The 15,830-nt window shown below is 49.1% G+C and overlaps 1 protein-coding gene across 1 annotated transcript in view; it reads right to left on the minus strand.

Annotated features, from left to right (window-relative positions):
* The window catches only part of BRWD1 (bromodomain and WD repeat domain containing 1), an 88,641-nt gene extending 78,955 nt beyond the window's left edge, over positions 1-9,686 (minus strand). The window contains exons 1-4 of the mRNA XM_079767254.1: positions 9,482-9,686; positions 9,314-9,372; positions 9,139-9,168; positions 8,920-8,979 (exon numbers count right to left, since the gene is read on the minus strand). Coding sequence (XP_079623380.1) covers positions 8,920-8,979; positions 9,139-9,168; positions 9,314-9,372; positions 9,482-9,530 — 198 coding nt within the window. The 5' untranslated portion in view covers positions 9,531-9,686. The remainder of the gene's footprint in view (positions 1-8,919; positions 8,980-9,138; positions 9,169-9,313; positions 9,373-9,481) is intronic.
* Between the last annotated feature and the right edge of the window lie 6,144 nt (positions 9,687-15,830).

The following is a 15,830-nucleotide window of genomic DNA, read 5'->3' on the forward strand; positions in this document are numbered from 1 at the left end:
CAGCTACAGGGAAATGCATGAATAGGATCTCGGTGCCAAGACCTCCCTCCCTTGAGGACTTCACCATAGGGAAGCCCATTAGCCGTGGCGCCTTTGGGAAGGTGTATCTAGGACAGAAAGGTGGCAAGTTGTATGCAGTCAAGGTTGTCAAAAAAGCAAACATGATCAACAAAAAATGACTGATCAGGTACAAGCGGAGAGGGATGCACTGGCCCTAAGCAAAAGTCCTTTCATTGTCCATTCGTACTATTACCTGCAGTCAGCAAACAATGTCTACTTGCTAATGGAAAACCTTATTGGCGGAGCTGTCAAATCTCTCCTACACATATATGGTTATTTTGATGAAAAGATGGCTGTGAAATATATTTCTGAAGTGGCACTGGCTCTAGATTACCTTCATAGACATGGAATCATTCACAGGGATTTGAAACCAGACAATATGCTTATTTCTAATGAAGGTGGTATTAAACTAACTGATTTGGGCCTTTCCAAAGTTTACTTTGAATAGAGTTATCAATATGATGGATATCCTTATAACACCATCAATGGCTAAACCTAAGCAAGATTATTCAAGAACACCAGGACAAATAGTCTCTTTCATCAGCTCTTTGGGATTTCACCCACCAATTGAAGAAGAAAGTCAAGACTGCAAATATTCTTTCAGCCCATGTATCTGAAACATCACAGCTTCCTCAAGGACGAATTTGTCCTATGTCTGCAGAACAAAGGAACAGTACTCCTTATTCTAGCAAACTACTAAAATCATTTCCCACCCTGCTTTGCCCCAGGCCTTCACCACCCTATTTCTGTGTCCACAGGCCTTGGAACAGTTGCCTCCAACCCCAGAATGCCTGTAAAGTGTCTAACTTCTAATCTACTCGTCTAGGAAAAGGCTGGCTACATCCAGGGCCAGTAGTCAGTCCTATATGGAATCTATATCCAGTATGGAATCTGAATGCCACAGCAGTCCTACATGGGAAAAAGACTGCCAGGTTAGAGGGAAATTTATCTTAACCATAACCAATTATGTATGTGAAATTAATGATGAGAACACTTTTTACCTTTTCATTTAAATTCTGTATGGAAAGGCAACTGTTAAGTGAACAGCAGTAAAGTTACTCTTCATTTTCCTGTACATCCTGACAAATTCTTTTGAAATATTTTACTTTTTGCTCAGTGGATAGTCATTGGCCTGCAGACTGAAAAGTCCCTGGTTCGATTCCGGTCAGGGGCACATGCCTGCGTTTCGGGCTCAATCCCCAGTTGGGATCATGCAGGAGGCAGCCGATCAATGATTCTCTGTCATCATTGATGTTTCTATCTTTCCCTCCCTCACCCTTCCTCTCTGAAATCAATAAAAATATATTAAAAAGGAAAAAAAAGAATCAACCAATGAATGCACAAATAAGTGTAACAACAAATCAATGTTTCTTTCTCACTCTCCAAAATATCAATTTTTTTAATTTTTTTAAAAAAGATAGTAATAAATAATAAACAATATATTTTATATAGTCCTAAGGAAACGGATTAAGCTTTAAAAGAGGGACGTAGCACATAATGCAATATACAGATAATGTATTATATTGTGCACTTGAAATATATAATCTTGTTAACCAATGTCACCCCAATAAATTAAATTTAAAAAATTTTTTCTAATGGGACGTATAACTTCCATCTATCTCATGGCCATTCAATGCTAAATAGTGCTCTAACTCAGCGGTCGCCAACCAGTGGTCCGTGAGGTCCGAAAGGTTGGCGACCACTGCTCTAACTGACCTACAAATAAAGTACACGTTAACAGAAATTTTAAGAAATCAAAAATCATACAAAACATTTAATAACCAAACTGTTGATTGAGAACAAGCTGGATTAGCTTAAGAATAATTTTTTAGCCCATCACACAGCTGAGGAAACAAATCTACAAATTAACTACACCATAAAAACTGAGGAGCCCTTCTGTGAACTGACCACAGATGAGAATAAAGAAAAGCCTGTCAGCCCTAACCGGTGTGGCTCAGTGGATAGAGCGTCAGCCTGCGGACTGAAGGGCCCCAGGTTCGATTCCCGTCAAGGGCATGTACCGTGGTTGCGGGCACATCCCCAGTGGGGGGTGTGCAGGAGGCAGCTGATCGATGTTTCTCTCTCATTGATATTTCTAACTCTCTACCCCTCTCCCTTCCTCTCTGTAAAAAATCAATAAAAATATATATTAAAAAAAAGAAAAGCCTGTCAAACTTCAAGTTCACAGCCACCTGTGGGCTGGCATGACTGACTGGAATGCTGAGGAGCCTCAGTCAGTGAGTCTGCACTCACCCCAATTCCATCCCACAGGCCTTCACCAACTGTACCCGGCAAAAAACTGGGCTCAGAGCAGCTGAGGGACAACACCAACCCCTCCACAGTGCGCTGCAGAGGCCCTCCTAAGGCTAGGGATAAAGACCAGGTGGAAAGCCAAGGGCAGGACTGGAGATCGAAGAGTACTCTTCCACAACCCAGAAAGTTAGCAGCAGCAAATAAACTACAGCAAGACCTCCCAAAGTTTAGGAAGCGCACAAATCTGCTATAAATCAGACAACTCGGGCATCTCCCCAGTGCCCATATCCCACTCTACTGAAAGGGCAAGTCCTGATCCCACCCTCAAAACATATGAGGCCAGTGACCAACCAAATGCAACTACAAGTCCAGAGAAGATTAGATACAACTAGACTGACCCACCCCTACACACGTAACAACTTTAAGAAAAGAGCACATCCTTTACTAGGGCTAATTAGATTACTTTAGCCTCTACTTTTTTTTTTAACGTATTTTTATTGATTTCAGAGAGGAAGGGTGAGGGATAGAAACATCAATGGTGAGAAAAAATCATTGATCGGCTGCCTCCTACATGCCCCCCACCGGGGATCGAGCCCAGACATGTGCCCTTGACTGGAATCGAACCTGGGACCCTTCATTCCTCAGGCCGATGCTCTATCCCCAGAGCCAAACTTGCTAGGGTCAGCCTCTACTCTTTTTAACACAAAAAGGCCCAGCAAACTTCAAAAGATAATGAGCCCGGCCAGTGTTCTAAATGGTTAGATTCCCCACTGGGGCATATGCCCAGGTTGCAGGTTCGGTCCCCAGTAGGTGACATGCAGGAGGCAGCCAATTGATGATTCTCATCATTGATGTTTCTCTTTCTCACTCTTCTTCCTCTCTGAAATCATTAAAAACATTTTTTTAAAAAGATAATGAGACAAATTATGTGACCCATAGTCAAGAGAGGGAGTTGTCCCCAGACCAGTGGTTGGCAAACCGAGGCCCCTTGAGTGTGGCTCTTCCACAAAACACCACGTGCGGGCGCACACATACAGTGCGATTGAAACTCCATGGCCCATGCGCAGAAGTCGGTTTTCAGCTCTCAAAAGAAATTTCAGTCGTCGTACTGTTGATATTTGGCTCTGCCTGCTGACTAATGAGTTTGCCGACCACTGCCCTAGACGCAGATTCAGAGATGGCCCAGATGCTCAAAAATGCTCAGCCATTATTTCTTCAAAATAATTATTTTCCCCCATCTTCTATCCTTTCCATTTGGGACTTGATGCATTAAACTATTTGATATCCTACAGATTCAAAGAGCTCAGAGAACCCCAAAGTAAATGCAAATACGCTGGCGCATGTGGTAGGCAGCTTCTGACATGGCCTCCCACCCCTCTCCTGGTACTCATAGCCTTGAGAAATCCCCTCCCAGCCAATAAGTTACTTCTAACCAACAAAATACAGTAACACTGAGGTGATACCACTTCCGTGATTAGACACAGAAGTGTCTTGCTAGCAGACTATTAGTGTCATGTCAGCTTTCATCTCTTGATGATGCAAGCTGCCATGCTGGAGAGACCAATGTGGCAATGAACTCAGGGCAGCCAACAGTCAGTTAGGAACTGAGGCTCTCAGTCCAACAATCCCTTCCAGGAACTGAGTCCAGCCAAAAACTACATGCCCCGCCAGTGTGGCTCAGTGGTGGAGCTTCGACCTATGAACCAGGAAGTCGTGGTTTGATTCCCAGTCAGGCACATGCCCAGGTTTTGGGCTCAATCCCCAGTGGGGGGGCGTGCAGGAGGCAGCAATTGATTATTTTCTCTCATCATTGATGTTTCTCTCGCTCTCTCCCTTCCTCTCCGAAATCAATGAAAATATATATACATATACATATACATATACATATACATATACATATACATATACATATACATATACATAGTAGAGGCCCAATACACGAAATTTGTACAAGAGTGGGCCTTCCTTCCCCCGGATGCCGGCACCGGCTTCCCTCTGGCACCCAGGACCTGGGCTTGTCCGGAAGGTGGGCCGGAAGGATATCCAGTCTAATTAGCACATTACGCTTTTATTGTTATAGATTTTTTTTAAACTACATGAGCTTGGAATCAGTGCCTTCCCAGTCAAGCTTTCAGCTCTAACCAATACTTTGATAGCAGCCTTGAGAGAGACTAAGATAACTCAGCTCAGCTGTGCCTGGACTCCTGACTTACGGAAACTGAGAGGTAATAAATCTGTATTGTTTAGAGCCACCAAGTTTTGGGGTATTTTGTTACGCAGCCATAGATAATGACTACAGTACATCATAGTAAAACTGCTGAAAATCCAAGACAAAATGAAAATCTTCATAAGCAGCTGAGGAAAATATCTTCAAAAGAACAACAGTAAGAATGATGGCTTTTCAAAAAGCAACAACTAATCAACTAGAACCTCACAGCTAACAAAAATTACTTAAAAAAAAAAAAAAGAGCCCTGGCCAGTGTGGCTTAGTTGGTGTCCTCCCTTGCACTGAACAGTTGCTGGTTCGATTCCTGGTCAGAGCACATGCTGGGGTTGCAGGCTCGACCCAGAGGGGGGCATGCAGGAGGCAGCCAATAGAGGTTTTGCTCTCACATCAATGTTTTTTTTCTCTCTCTCCGTTCCTCTCTAAAAATCAATAAAAATATTTTTAAAATTAAATTAGAGAAAAAAAGAGAGACCTAGCCAGGTGGCTCAGTTGGTTGGAGTGTCATCCCATGCACCAAAAGGCCAAGGGTTCAATTCCCAATCAGAGCACATAAGCCAGGTTACAGGTTCAATCCCTGGTCAGGGCATGTACAGGAGTCAACTGGTCCATGTTTCTCTCTCTCACCAATGTGTGTTTGTTCTCTCTCTCTCTCTCTCTCTCTCTCTCTCTCTCTTCCCCCCTACCCCTCCCCCCCCCCCAATCTCTCTCTCAGATCAATAAAAGCATATCCTCAGGTGAAGATTAGAAAAAAAAAAAAATGTTTTCATAAATACAGACAAAACGTTTTCAAATCAAAAAAATAAAAGGAAAACTGGAGTAATTGACAATAAACCATTATAATAACAAAATAAGTTGTTCAGAGTGAAGAAAAATAATCAGACAAGACACATGAAAAGGAATTTAAAACATCAGAAAAGGTATACAGATGAGCAAGCAAATGAATATTGACTTTAAAACACTAGCAGGCACTAGCCAGTTTGGGTCAGTGGACTGAGCATTTGCCGGAGGGCTGAAGGCTCCCAGGTTTGACTCCTAACAAGGGCCCGTATCTCAGTTGCAGGCTCAATCCCGGCCCTGGTCAGGGCACTTGCCGGAGGCAACCAATCAATGTGTCAACACATCATGTTTCTCTCTCTCTCGTCTCTCCCCCTCCCTTCCACTCTCTCTAAAAATCAATTGGAAAAAATATCCTCAGGTGAGAATTAACAACAAAATTAATAAAACAATAGCAATAACATCTGGAAAAAATTTTAAACAGTTGAAAGTAAAATATAATAGCTCAAAGGGCAGAAGGGTGACAACAGCTTCTTCCTCTCCAAGAATTCCAACTGACAGTTTTCCAATTAAAAATGTTTTTCTACAATAACCCAACTCAATTCAGTCTTTTATATATATATATATATATATATATATATATATATATATATATTATATATATATATATATATATATTTTTTTTTTTTTTTTTTTTTTAATTAAAGAAACAGAGCAACCCTAGCTGGTTTGGCTCAGTGTATAGAGCGTGGGCCTGCGGACTGAAGGGACCCGGGTTCGATTCCAGTCAAGGGCACATGCTCAGGTTGCGGGCTCAATCCCCAGTAGGGGGTTTGCAGGAAGCAGCTGATCAATAATTCTCTCTCCTCATTGATGTTTCTCTCTCTCCCCCTCTCCCTCTCTGAAATCAATAAAAATATTTAAAAAACAAACAAATGAAACAGGGTAGGCCCTGGCCAGGTAGCTCAGTTGGTTAGAGCGTCATCCCAAGCTTTCGAGTTCAATCCCCAGTGAGGACACACACAAGAATCAACCAATGAATCTATAGAATAAAAGCCTAAGCGACTTATGGCAGAACGACCGGTCACTATGATGCACACTGACCACCTCAATGCAGGAGCTGCCCCCTGGTGGTCAGCGAGCTCCGACAGGAGGATCCCTGCTCAGCCAGAAGCCGGGCTTATGGCTGATGAGCCCAGCTGCCATGGCAGGAGCAGCAGCACTACCAAGCGGCAACAGCAAGCGGGGATGAACGCAAGTGGCATGTCGCCCGGCCCCGATTCAGGTTCCTCCCTGGTCACCTGCCACTTGGCGCACTGCTGCATCTCCCGAGGGTTCCCGGACTGCGAGAGGGATGTCCAACTGCCGGCTTAGGCCCAATCCCGGAGCCGTTCTCTGTAGAAGGCAGTCAGTCTGAACAACTCACTGACTCAGGTAAGTGCAGGGAACTCAGGGTGAGCCTACCTCCGTGCTTGACTCACCCACTCGATGGTGTATGGCCCAGACCGTACATGTGCAGCAGCTGCTGAAACTCAAGCAGCAGGCTGTGCAGCAGCAGAAGGCCATCCAGCCACAAGCCGGCAGTCGGACATTCCCCGAGGGGTCCCAGACTGGGAGAGGGCGCAGGCCAGGCTGAGGGGGACCTTCCCCCCCCACCCAGTGCATGAATTTTGTGCACCGGGCCTCTAGTGCATAAATAAGTAGAACAACAAATCAATGTTTTTCTGTTCTTTCTCCTTCCTCACTCTCTCTAAGGCTGGTGGATGATCTGTTATTCTGTTTTTTCTATTTGAAAATTTGATAGCTTATAGTAAAATAATATACCTCAAATAAAACCGAAATATAGCAAACTAGTAATGAATTTGTTTATGGTAGATGAGGATTCATTACATATATATTTGAAATACTTCTTAAAATTTTTTTAAAAGAAGACTTTCATTGGAGAACTAGAAGCTACTCACATACCTTTAACAAAACAATTCTCCTCTAGACAGGAAGCTCATCCTGTTCCACTTAGTGCTGGATGGGGGTGGGGGAGAGGAAGGTAGAGGAGGAAGAGGATACCCACCAGATAGACCAAATCAGCAGGCAATGAGCAATGAATGTCACAGCCACATCACTGGAGTATATCAGACTTTCAATAATCGCAAGCAAAATGTTAAGAAGAGTTTTAAGCAATTCTGACAGCAAAAGCCTAAATGTATATGCCTATTAAAATACATCTATTTCCAGTAAGTATTCATTACACTTGCTTCAAAATTTAGACAACTTTCTCTTCAGCAGCATCTTTACTCTCAGTCACCTCAACACTTCAGTGCTTCACTGAAAACACTATTATCTCTTACCCACAAGACTCCAGACCAGTCCTTTACACATTTCCTTACATTAAAAACAAATCTCAAAATATCCAACTCAATAAAACAAAAACTCTACCAACATGCAGAATTTTCAGAACTCACTTTCTTAAAAATATTATTTGCTTTTTAATATTCGCAACAAAAAATCTCTATAAGACAAACATTAAAACTGGCAACTGAAATAAAATCCCTTTGTTACTTTGTGTTAATACGTAAATGGTCATCATATACAGATGACAAATCCCCTTGTTTAGTTTTTATCCTTTTTATTTAACTCAGGAATGAAAATCGTGTCCTACAACTTCTGCTTACAAGTATTAGAAATGTGGTAAAAGATTATTCAAGAACTCTTTATTTAGTTGTTCTGCAAATACAAGACGCTGAATACGGCCCAGCAACTAAAGAAATCCTTTGTCCTAATACACAAGTTGACAAAAACTTCTTTCCGGAAAAAGTTTACCACTACGGACAAACGAATGGATAAAACCTAGTTAAATACTGTGACAAAGTACAACAAAGAGAGAACTACAATCTACGTTAATGGTGCTCCCCAAACAGAAACTGCACAGTTAGAACCTACATTCTGTCCAGCAATGACTAAAAATTCATCAAAATGAATCCGTTTTTTCAGGCATTCAACAAGTGTACAATTGAGAGCAGCAAAACTAATGGAGGCGTGACGTATTCTCACAGCATCAATATTTTTATTTTTATTACGATGATGAGGTAAAAGAAAAAAGAAAGCTAAAGAGGAGCATTCCTCCACCTTTTCAGACACCCAAGGTTCTAGCTATTCCTGGGGAACAAGTGGTCTGAGAGCTGGGCGGGGCCCAGGGAAGACGACCAATCAGCGCTGGAGTTACCAGTCTGGGTAAGAAGACGGACGGACGGGAGCAGCTCGCTGGGAGGCGGGCGCGCCCCCGCGCGCACGCGCGCCCCCGCCTCTCCCCCCTCGGCCGCACACCTGGGGGCCCACCCCGCCGCAAACCGCCCGCCGGGTCGCCCCTGCCGCCGCCCCGCCGACCCTGGGGGCCCCCTGGGGGCCGTTTCCTACCAAAACAAACACAGCCACCCCAAAACAAAACAAAACCAAACCTGCCGCGGGGAGCCCCGCAGCGCCGCAGACGCCCCGCCACCCGCCCGCCCGCCCGCCGCCGAGCGCGGCTCGGACCCTTCGCCCCACGGGCCGGAGCCCCGAAAAGGGGGCGGGGGCTCGGCAACCCCGGAGCCAAATGTCAAAAGTCTCACCAATTCCTCGTAGCTCCTGTTGTGCTCGTTGCCCTCCCAGTCCAGCCTCTTCGGCAGCAACTGCAAAGACACGAGATGCGGACGAGTGACCACCACGCGGGTCCGGGTCCGGGGCGGGGGCGGCAGGAGAAGGGCAGTGGGGCGGGGGCGGCGGGCGACCCCGAACTAGGCCGGGCGGGGGGACGGGGGGCACGGGGCGGGGCGCCGCGATGCACAGACCTGGTACTGCTCCAGCTCCTGCACCAGCACCTGCAGCCAACGAGACGCGCAGTTAGAGGGGCGGGGGCCGCACCCCGGTCCACCCCGGCCCACCCGCGCCCTCCTCCCGCGACCCCAGGCGGTGGCGGGGCCGGGACGGGCCGCCGCCGCCGCCGCCGGCGAGGCCCGCGCTCACCTGGGCGGCTCTCCGACACGGGCCGGCCGACAGGTACCGGGCGATGAGGAAGTACAGCTCTGAGGGGAGACGGGGAATCGGGTCAAGAGCGGGCGGCGCGCCGGGAGAGGCGGCCGGGGCAGGGACGCGGGCCGGGGCGCCCGGGGAACCGCGGGTGGAGTGCCTTACCGGACTCGATGAGGGGCACCGGGCGTCGGGCGGGCGAGGACTCCGCCATGGCCGGGCCGGGCGCGGGGCGCGGGGCTAGGCTGGGAGCGAGCGACGGAGCGTGTAGGCCGCGCCGAGGCCTGACCGGGCCGGCGTCCCTCTCCCAGGCGCGCCGCCGCCGCCACCGCCGCCGCCGCCACCGCCGCCGCCGCCAGCCGTGCGCGCCGCCAGCGACGCCTCCGCGAAGTAGTCCCTCCGCGGAGGAAAAGTAGTCCCCCGAGGGGCGCCGGCGCCCGGGACCCCTGGCGGCCGGGCCCGCCGGGAAGAGCGACCCTCGCCGCCCAGCCCTCCGTCTCGGCGGGCGCAGGGACGGGGAACCCGGTGGGCAAGGGCCCGGCCCGGCAGACAGCGGGGGGGAGGGGTGGCGCGTGGCCGGATCCCTGCGCGCGGTGAGCGGCCGGCGGGCCAGCTGCGCGGGGGGCGGAGGTCGGCGCCCGCGGGGAGGGGGCCGGGCTGGGCGCCGCGGGCCGGGGTGGCGACAGGTCCTGGCGCCCGGGGCCGAACTGCGCCCCTGCACGCCCTGCCTTCCGGGCTCAGGACGCGAAGCCGGCCCGCCGGGCCCCCCGAAGGGACCTTTCACGGACGGTCATCGGGGGCCCCCTGTATTCGTCCCCTCTCCCCCACGAAGATCGCTCGCTTCGAAGACGCGAAACCCTAAAAGCTGGGAATCGCGCCGCCCGCCGAGAGGAGAAAGGCCCGAGCAGCCTCCGCGGGGAAGGGATGAGGCTGCGGGGCGGGGGAGGCCCGGGGTCCGCGGACGCCGACCCTCGGGCTTGGAGGGCGCCGCGGGCGTCTGCGGAGAGGCCACGTGGCCACGTGCACGCACGGAAGGTGGACTGAGACCGAGCCCGCGTCCTGGGAAGACCCGCAGGCTGGCGGAGAGCAAGGGTCAGAGAAAACGCAGCCCATCGCCGAGGATGGAAACCTGGCGAGGCCGGGAAAGCAGCCAGGGCTTCGCCTGGGCGGATGGGGACGGGATGGGAGGAAGCGGCAGCCTCCGCTCCAAGGGAGCAGGCAGGAAACGTGGGGGAACCCTGTGTAACTAGGACTCTCGTGGAAGCCAGGAGTTGAGGCTGGAGCAGTGGACAGGGGCCAGAAAAACGCCTTTGTCATGCTGGGCTGCTGACCCAACTGCATTCACTCCCTGCGCACGTCCAGAGGCCCTGGCTGAGCCCTCAAGTGCAGCAGTGAGAAAACGAACGTCCCTGCCTTCATGGAGTGGGCGTTGTCCTGATTCCTACCCTGTGTGATGCCCTCCAGATACAGATGGCAGATGTAATGGTCCCCATCGGACTGGGGGGGGACTCACCCTGGGTCTTGTCCACCTATGAGATGTGTGGCTTTGAGCGCATCACTTCCCCTCTGAGCCTCAACCTGTATCACCTGTGAACTGGAAAGGATATTTGTGCCTACTTCACAGGGCTGTTTGGGTTTCATGGGTTAGTATGTGTTCTGACCATACAGTAAAGCACCGTCCACGATCTCTTTTATAATTATTTACCCCCAGCAGCAAAAGTTCTTAACGTTTGTGAGCAAACAATCCAAACGTGTCTGGTCAAGGACATCAGTTAATCTGTTCTTTTATCTGTTCAGCAAACACTACCAGGTGATGGAGACAACAAGAGGAAGGAATGAGCCACAGCTGTGCCATCAAAGACTTCAGTGTCTTTTAGGGGAAACAGAAGTAAGCAAATAATGACGAGATTGAGAGCAGAGGTAGAAGGCAGATCAGCCTGCCTGTGGGAGGCAGGAACATTAGAGAAGTCTGAGCTTTCCAGAAGTGTGTGTAAAAAGCGATCCCAGCATATGAACAGCAAGGGGCCAAGAGATGAATAATTTCAGGTATAAGGAACTTAAGTTCAGAACAACTTGGGGTGACTTTAAGGTGTGGATGGGACCCAATAAGTCAAAAGTTAAAATTGGGAGCAAGCAGCCCTGGCCGGTTTGGCTCAGTGGATAGAGCGTCGGCCTGCGGACTGAAGGGTCCCGGGTTCGATTCCGGTCAAGGGCATGTACCTTGGTTGCGGGCACAGGGGGGCATGCAGGAGGCAGCTGATTGATGCTTCTCTCTTATCGATGTTTCTAACTCTCCCTCTCCCTTCCTCTCTGTAAAAAATAAAAATATATATTTAAAAATAAATAAAATTGGGAGCAAGTGAAAGGTTCTAAGGTAGTTTTTCATTTCAGGGTTAAAACCGAGAGGCAGGAAAAAGTACTTAGTAGACCCCGGAAATAGGAAACGTAGAGGCATTAAGGTGATAGCTATAAGGAGGGAGAGGAAGAGATAGGATCAGAAATATGTAGGGGGTTGCCTGGCTCAGTGGTTGAGCATAGATGTGTGGACCAGGAGGTCACAGTTCGATTCCCAGTCGAGGCACTTGTCTGGGTTACAGGCTGGATCCCCGCTGAGGGTGTGCAGGAGGCAGCCAGTCCTGGATGATTCTCTCATCATTGATGTTTCTCTCTATCCCTCTCCCTTCCTCTCTGAAATTTGTTTTTTTAAAGAAAAATGTAGGGTGTTGAATCAGGGCAACGAGGTTGGGATAGAGAGAGAAGAGTCACAAACATCTCAGTTGGGGGCTCAGTCGGTCCAGGTTGTGTAACAGTGGAGATAGGGCATACAGGCTATAGCTAAATTGTTCGGATAGATAACTACTTAGAGCAACTTGATCTTTGAAGTCACAGGCATGTATTCCTGTGGGACAGTCTGATCTGCTGCTACAAGATCGTCAAGTTAGCAAGTGACAAAGACAAAAAGAAGGGAGAACTTAAACTTTCAAAGATTGACCGAGGAATTGCATATTTCATGATGTGACAATATAATAAAAGTAAAACAAAATTGCCCCCAAAACATGTTATAAACATGTATATCCCCAGCACTGGTCATGGTCCCAAACTACAGTTGCGGAGTGGGCAGCATGGTAACCAGGACGGGCGAGCAGGAATGATGACGGCTGTTTTCCTTCGCCAGAGCCCTGGTGGTTCCTTTATATCACATTATTTTTATTATTACCCCGACATGCATGACAAGTACCGTTCCTAGATTCGAAATAGAGATTTCCGAAGAGGCAGAATGCCTTCTCCATTCAGCTCTCAAGTGACAGAGACCCAGGTTTGACTCCCTCGTGTGCCGGTGAACAGGAGGGAAGGGGGGTTGCGGGGACCTGCCAGAAGTGGTCTCCAAACAAGGTGAGAATGGTGTATGTGTCCCTCACACAACCGAATCCAGGCCATTCCAAATGAACACAGTAAGGTTTGCTTTGGGGTAAATGGAAATAACGTGAATTTCGCCACAGGAAAGCTGTAGCGAAAAGTTGCTTGGTAAGCGAGGGTTAGAAGATCTTAGTGAATGGAATGGTGACGTCAGCTATAGTGCTGTCTCCCATCTCCACTATAAGGAAACTAAGATGTTTTAGTCCTGAGCCAGCAACCCCTCCCCTGGATAAGCATCACTGATGCTCACACAGCTCTTAATCAGGTGCCATTAACATGCTCACTTCTCAGCTGCGAAAGCTGGGTCCCAGGGCCCCTCGCCAGGCTGCAAGCCCAGGAGGACAGTACTGCCTTAGCCTGAACCCAGGCACTGCACAATTCTCTCTCCCCTCACCACTTTTCAGCAAGGAGGAAACCAGGACCTGGTTTTTTCTTTTTTTAAAATATATTTTTATTGACTTGGAAAAGGCAGGAAGAGGGGGGGGGAGAGAGAAATATCAATGATGAGAGAGAATCATGGATCAGCTGCCTCCTGCACGGCCCCAGCTGGGGATTGAGCCCACAACCCAGGCATGTGCCCTTGACCGAATCGAACCTGGGACCCTTCAGTCTGCAGGCCAACACTCTATCCATTGAGGCAAACCGGCTAAGGACCTGGTTTGGATTCAGTGCTTGTTTTTGGCTTTTCTCAATAATTGTTAAAATGGGGATAGCAACTAATAGGGTGAGTGTTTCTATGTCCTGGACACTGTGCTAAACCGTTCACATGTATTCCACAAGACCACACAGTACCTGAGAGAACTGAAATCAGAAAATTCATGTCATAAATACATGCATGGTCTCAACACAGGCAACTCAAGTTAGATATTCTCTTTTTGTTGTTATTTTCACTTTAAAGATGAGGAAGTGGGCTTAGAACGTTTAAGAAGCAGTCTAAGGATGAAAAACCTTTAAAAAATACAAAAGTAGAATTCACTGGGGTGTTCCAAGTCAGCGCAAATGCATTACGTGTGAACAGCGTGTCTGGAAAATGGTGAGCAAACCAGTCTGTTTCCAACAGTTCACCTAGGAGAGCGGTCAAAAGTGAGGACTAGTGAGTAGATTGGGGTCAATTTTGTAAGCGTTTTAAAAATAAACGAGCAGTGGAGAGTATGCAAAGACAGTGATCCACAAAATTCAAATTCTAACATCAGTATGCTAATGCAAATGGAGGTGAACTGAATTTAGGTTCACTGGGCAGGTGGTGCCCACCCATGCACAGTGTGGCAGCGTTCTGAGGGACATAAAAGAGTAGATGACACTGGAACTATGTCTGGGTTACAGGCTGGGTCAGGACATGGAGGTGAAATCCAAACTGCATCAGGACATGGAGGTGAAATCCAAACTGCATCAGGACATGGAGGTGAAATCCAGGGCACACAAAACCTGCCTCCTCCCATCCATTCAACAAGCGATGTATTGAAAGCCTTCTGAGTGTAACACTGACTTCGGTCAGATAAACCCCCTCGGAAGGGACCGTTCCCACCAGGAGAGATCTCCAGAGGACTTTGAAAGAAAAGACTCCTCCGGGTTTTTAAGCCCTCAAGTCGCTGGTAGAAGACCTTGAGTCTCATTCCCGAGCCCCCCCCCCCCCCCCGCCCCCTCCTCCTGGCCATGTTATCTTTCCTCAGGACCTTTTCTTCCCTTGAACCCAACCAGCTGTCCCCTTAATGCTACTTGACCCCGCCTCTCTCAGCAAATTGTTTCCACATTTATCTCTTCCCCTGGAGCGCTGGCCTCGCCCCTGCACTGCCTCTGTCCCCGCGTGCTCCCCCGGCAGGCGGGGGCCCGTGTCCGTCTGCAGGTCTCACCAGCTGTTCCTCCGCCGTGTTTCTCACCAACTGGAGGACTCCGTGGGGTGGACGAGATCGTGGGGACGTGGGAGCTGGACTCCGAACGTGTCTGCGTCTGAGCACCACGCACTCGTTGCCCAAACTCTGCGGCTCTGGTTTTGGTTTTTATTAATAATTGTTGAAATGGGGATAACAACTAATCTAGTGCGTGTTTCTATATCCTGGACACCGTGCTAAGCCACGTGTGTTATTTAATCCTCATGAGAGGGCTGGAATACGTGGACTGTGAGCATTTCTGGAGAGGATGCCTATAGCATTATTTGAGCAATACCTAGCTCTCAACACGCTGCTGTTACATAAAAAGGATTCTTTTTCTCTCGGTTCCTCCAGTCCCCAAAGAGCCTCCTCAAAGAGCCCCTGGACTCCTTACCCTTTTCTTTTCAACATGTACTTTTTTACTGATTTCAGAGGAAGGGAGAGAGAGAGACAGACAGACAGACAGAGACAGAGAGAGAGAGAAACAATCAGCAGTTGGCTGCCTCCTGCACTGGGGATCCAGCCCGCAACCCAGGCACGTGCCCTGATAGAACTGAACCGTAACCTCCCGGTTCATAGGTCGATGCTCAACCACTGAGCTACTCCGGGCCAGGCCCTACCCTTTCTTTTAATCTTATCACTTTTAAATTTCCTTAAGTACCACTTAACATATTCCCCGTCCAATCCTTTCTAGTTCCCTATCACCTGATTGATCCCCCACCCCTGGCTTTGTTTGTGAAGCTGTGCTCCCTGCTGCGTCCCAGCCCGGGCCCTAGGCTGCGGCTCCCTGCCCTCGGGCTTCACCCAGCAGGAGGCGAGTGGGTGAGAGGGCAGTGAGGGTGGGTTTCTATACCCTCCCCCTCCTCTCCTGCCAAGCCGCAGACAGATTCCTGGGGCCGCTGACCCTCCACTGACGGCCACAGTGATGAGGGCAGCCCTCTCTCTACACAAACAGTCTCTGGGTTTTAGCGCCCCTTCCACCCTGGTCCTTCAGGACCTGGGCTTCTCTGCTGAGTCAGCTGGGAGCACCCCTGGCTGATTTCACTGCCCACGCCCATCATTAGCTCTCCTCAGCTATCCCAATGGATTGTGCCTTGTTTTCTCCCAGAACTCTGATGCGTACTCCAGCTCTCCACGAACACACCGACATGCCCTCGTGACTGTCCAGAACACCCCCCCCCCCCCCCGCCTCCAGTCCTCTGCCCTCTGCTCTCTTCCTTGTCCTCTAG

This window comes from Cnephaeus nilssonii (genome assembly GCF_951640355.1).
Source record: "Cnephaeus nilssonii genome assembly, chromosome: 3".
Classification (NCBI taxonomy): Eukaryota; Metazoa; Chordata; class Mammalia; order Chiroptera; family Vespertilionidae; genus Cnephaeus; species Cnephaeus nilssonii.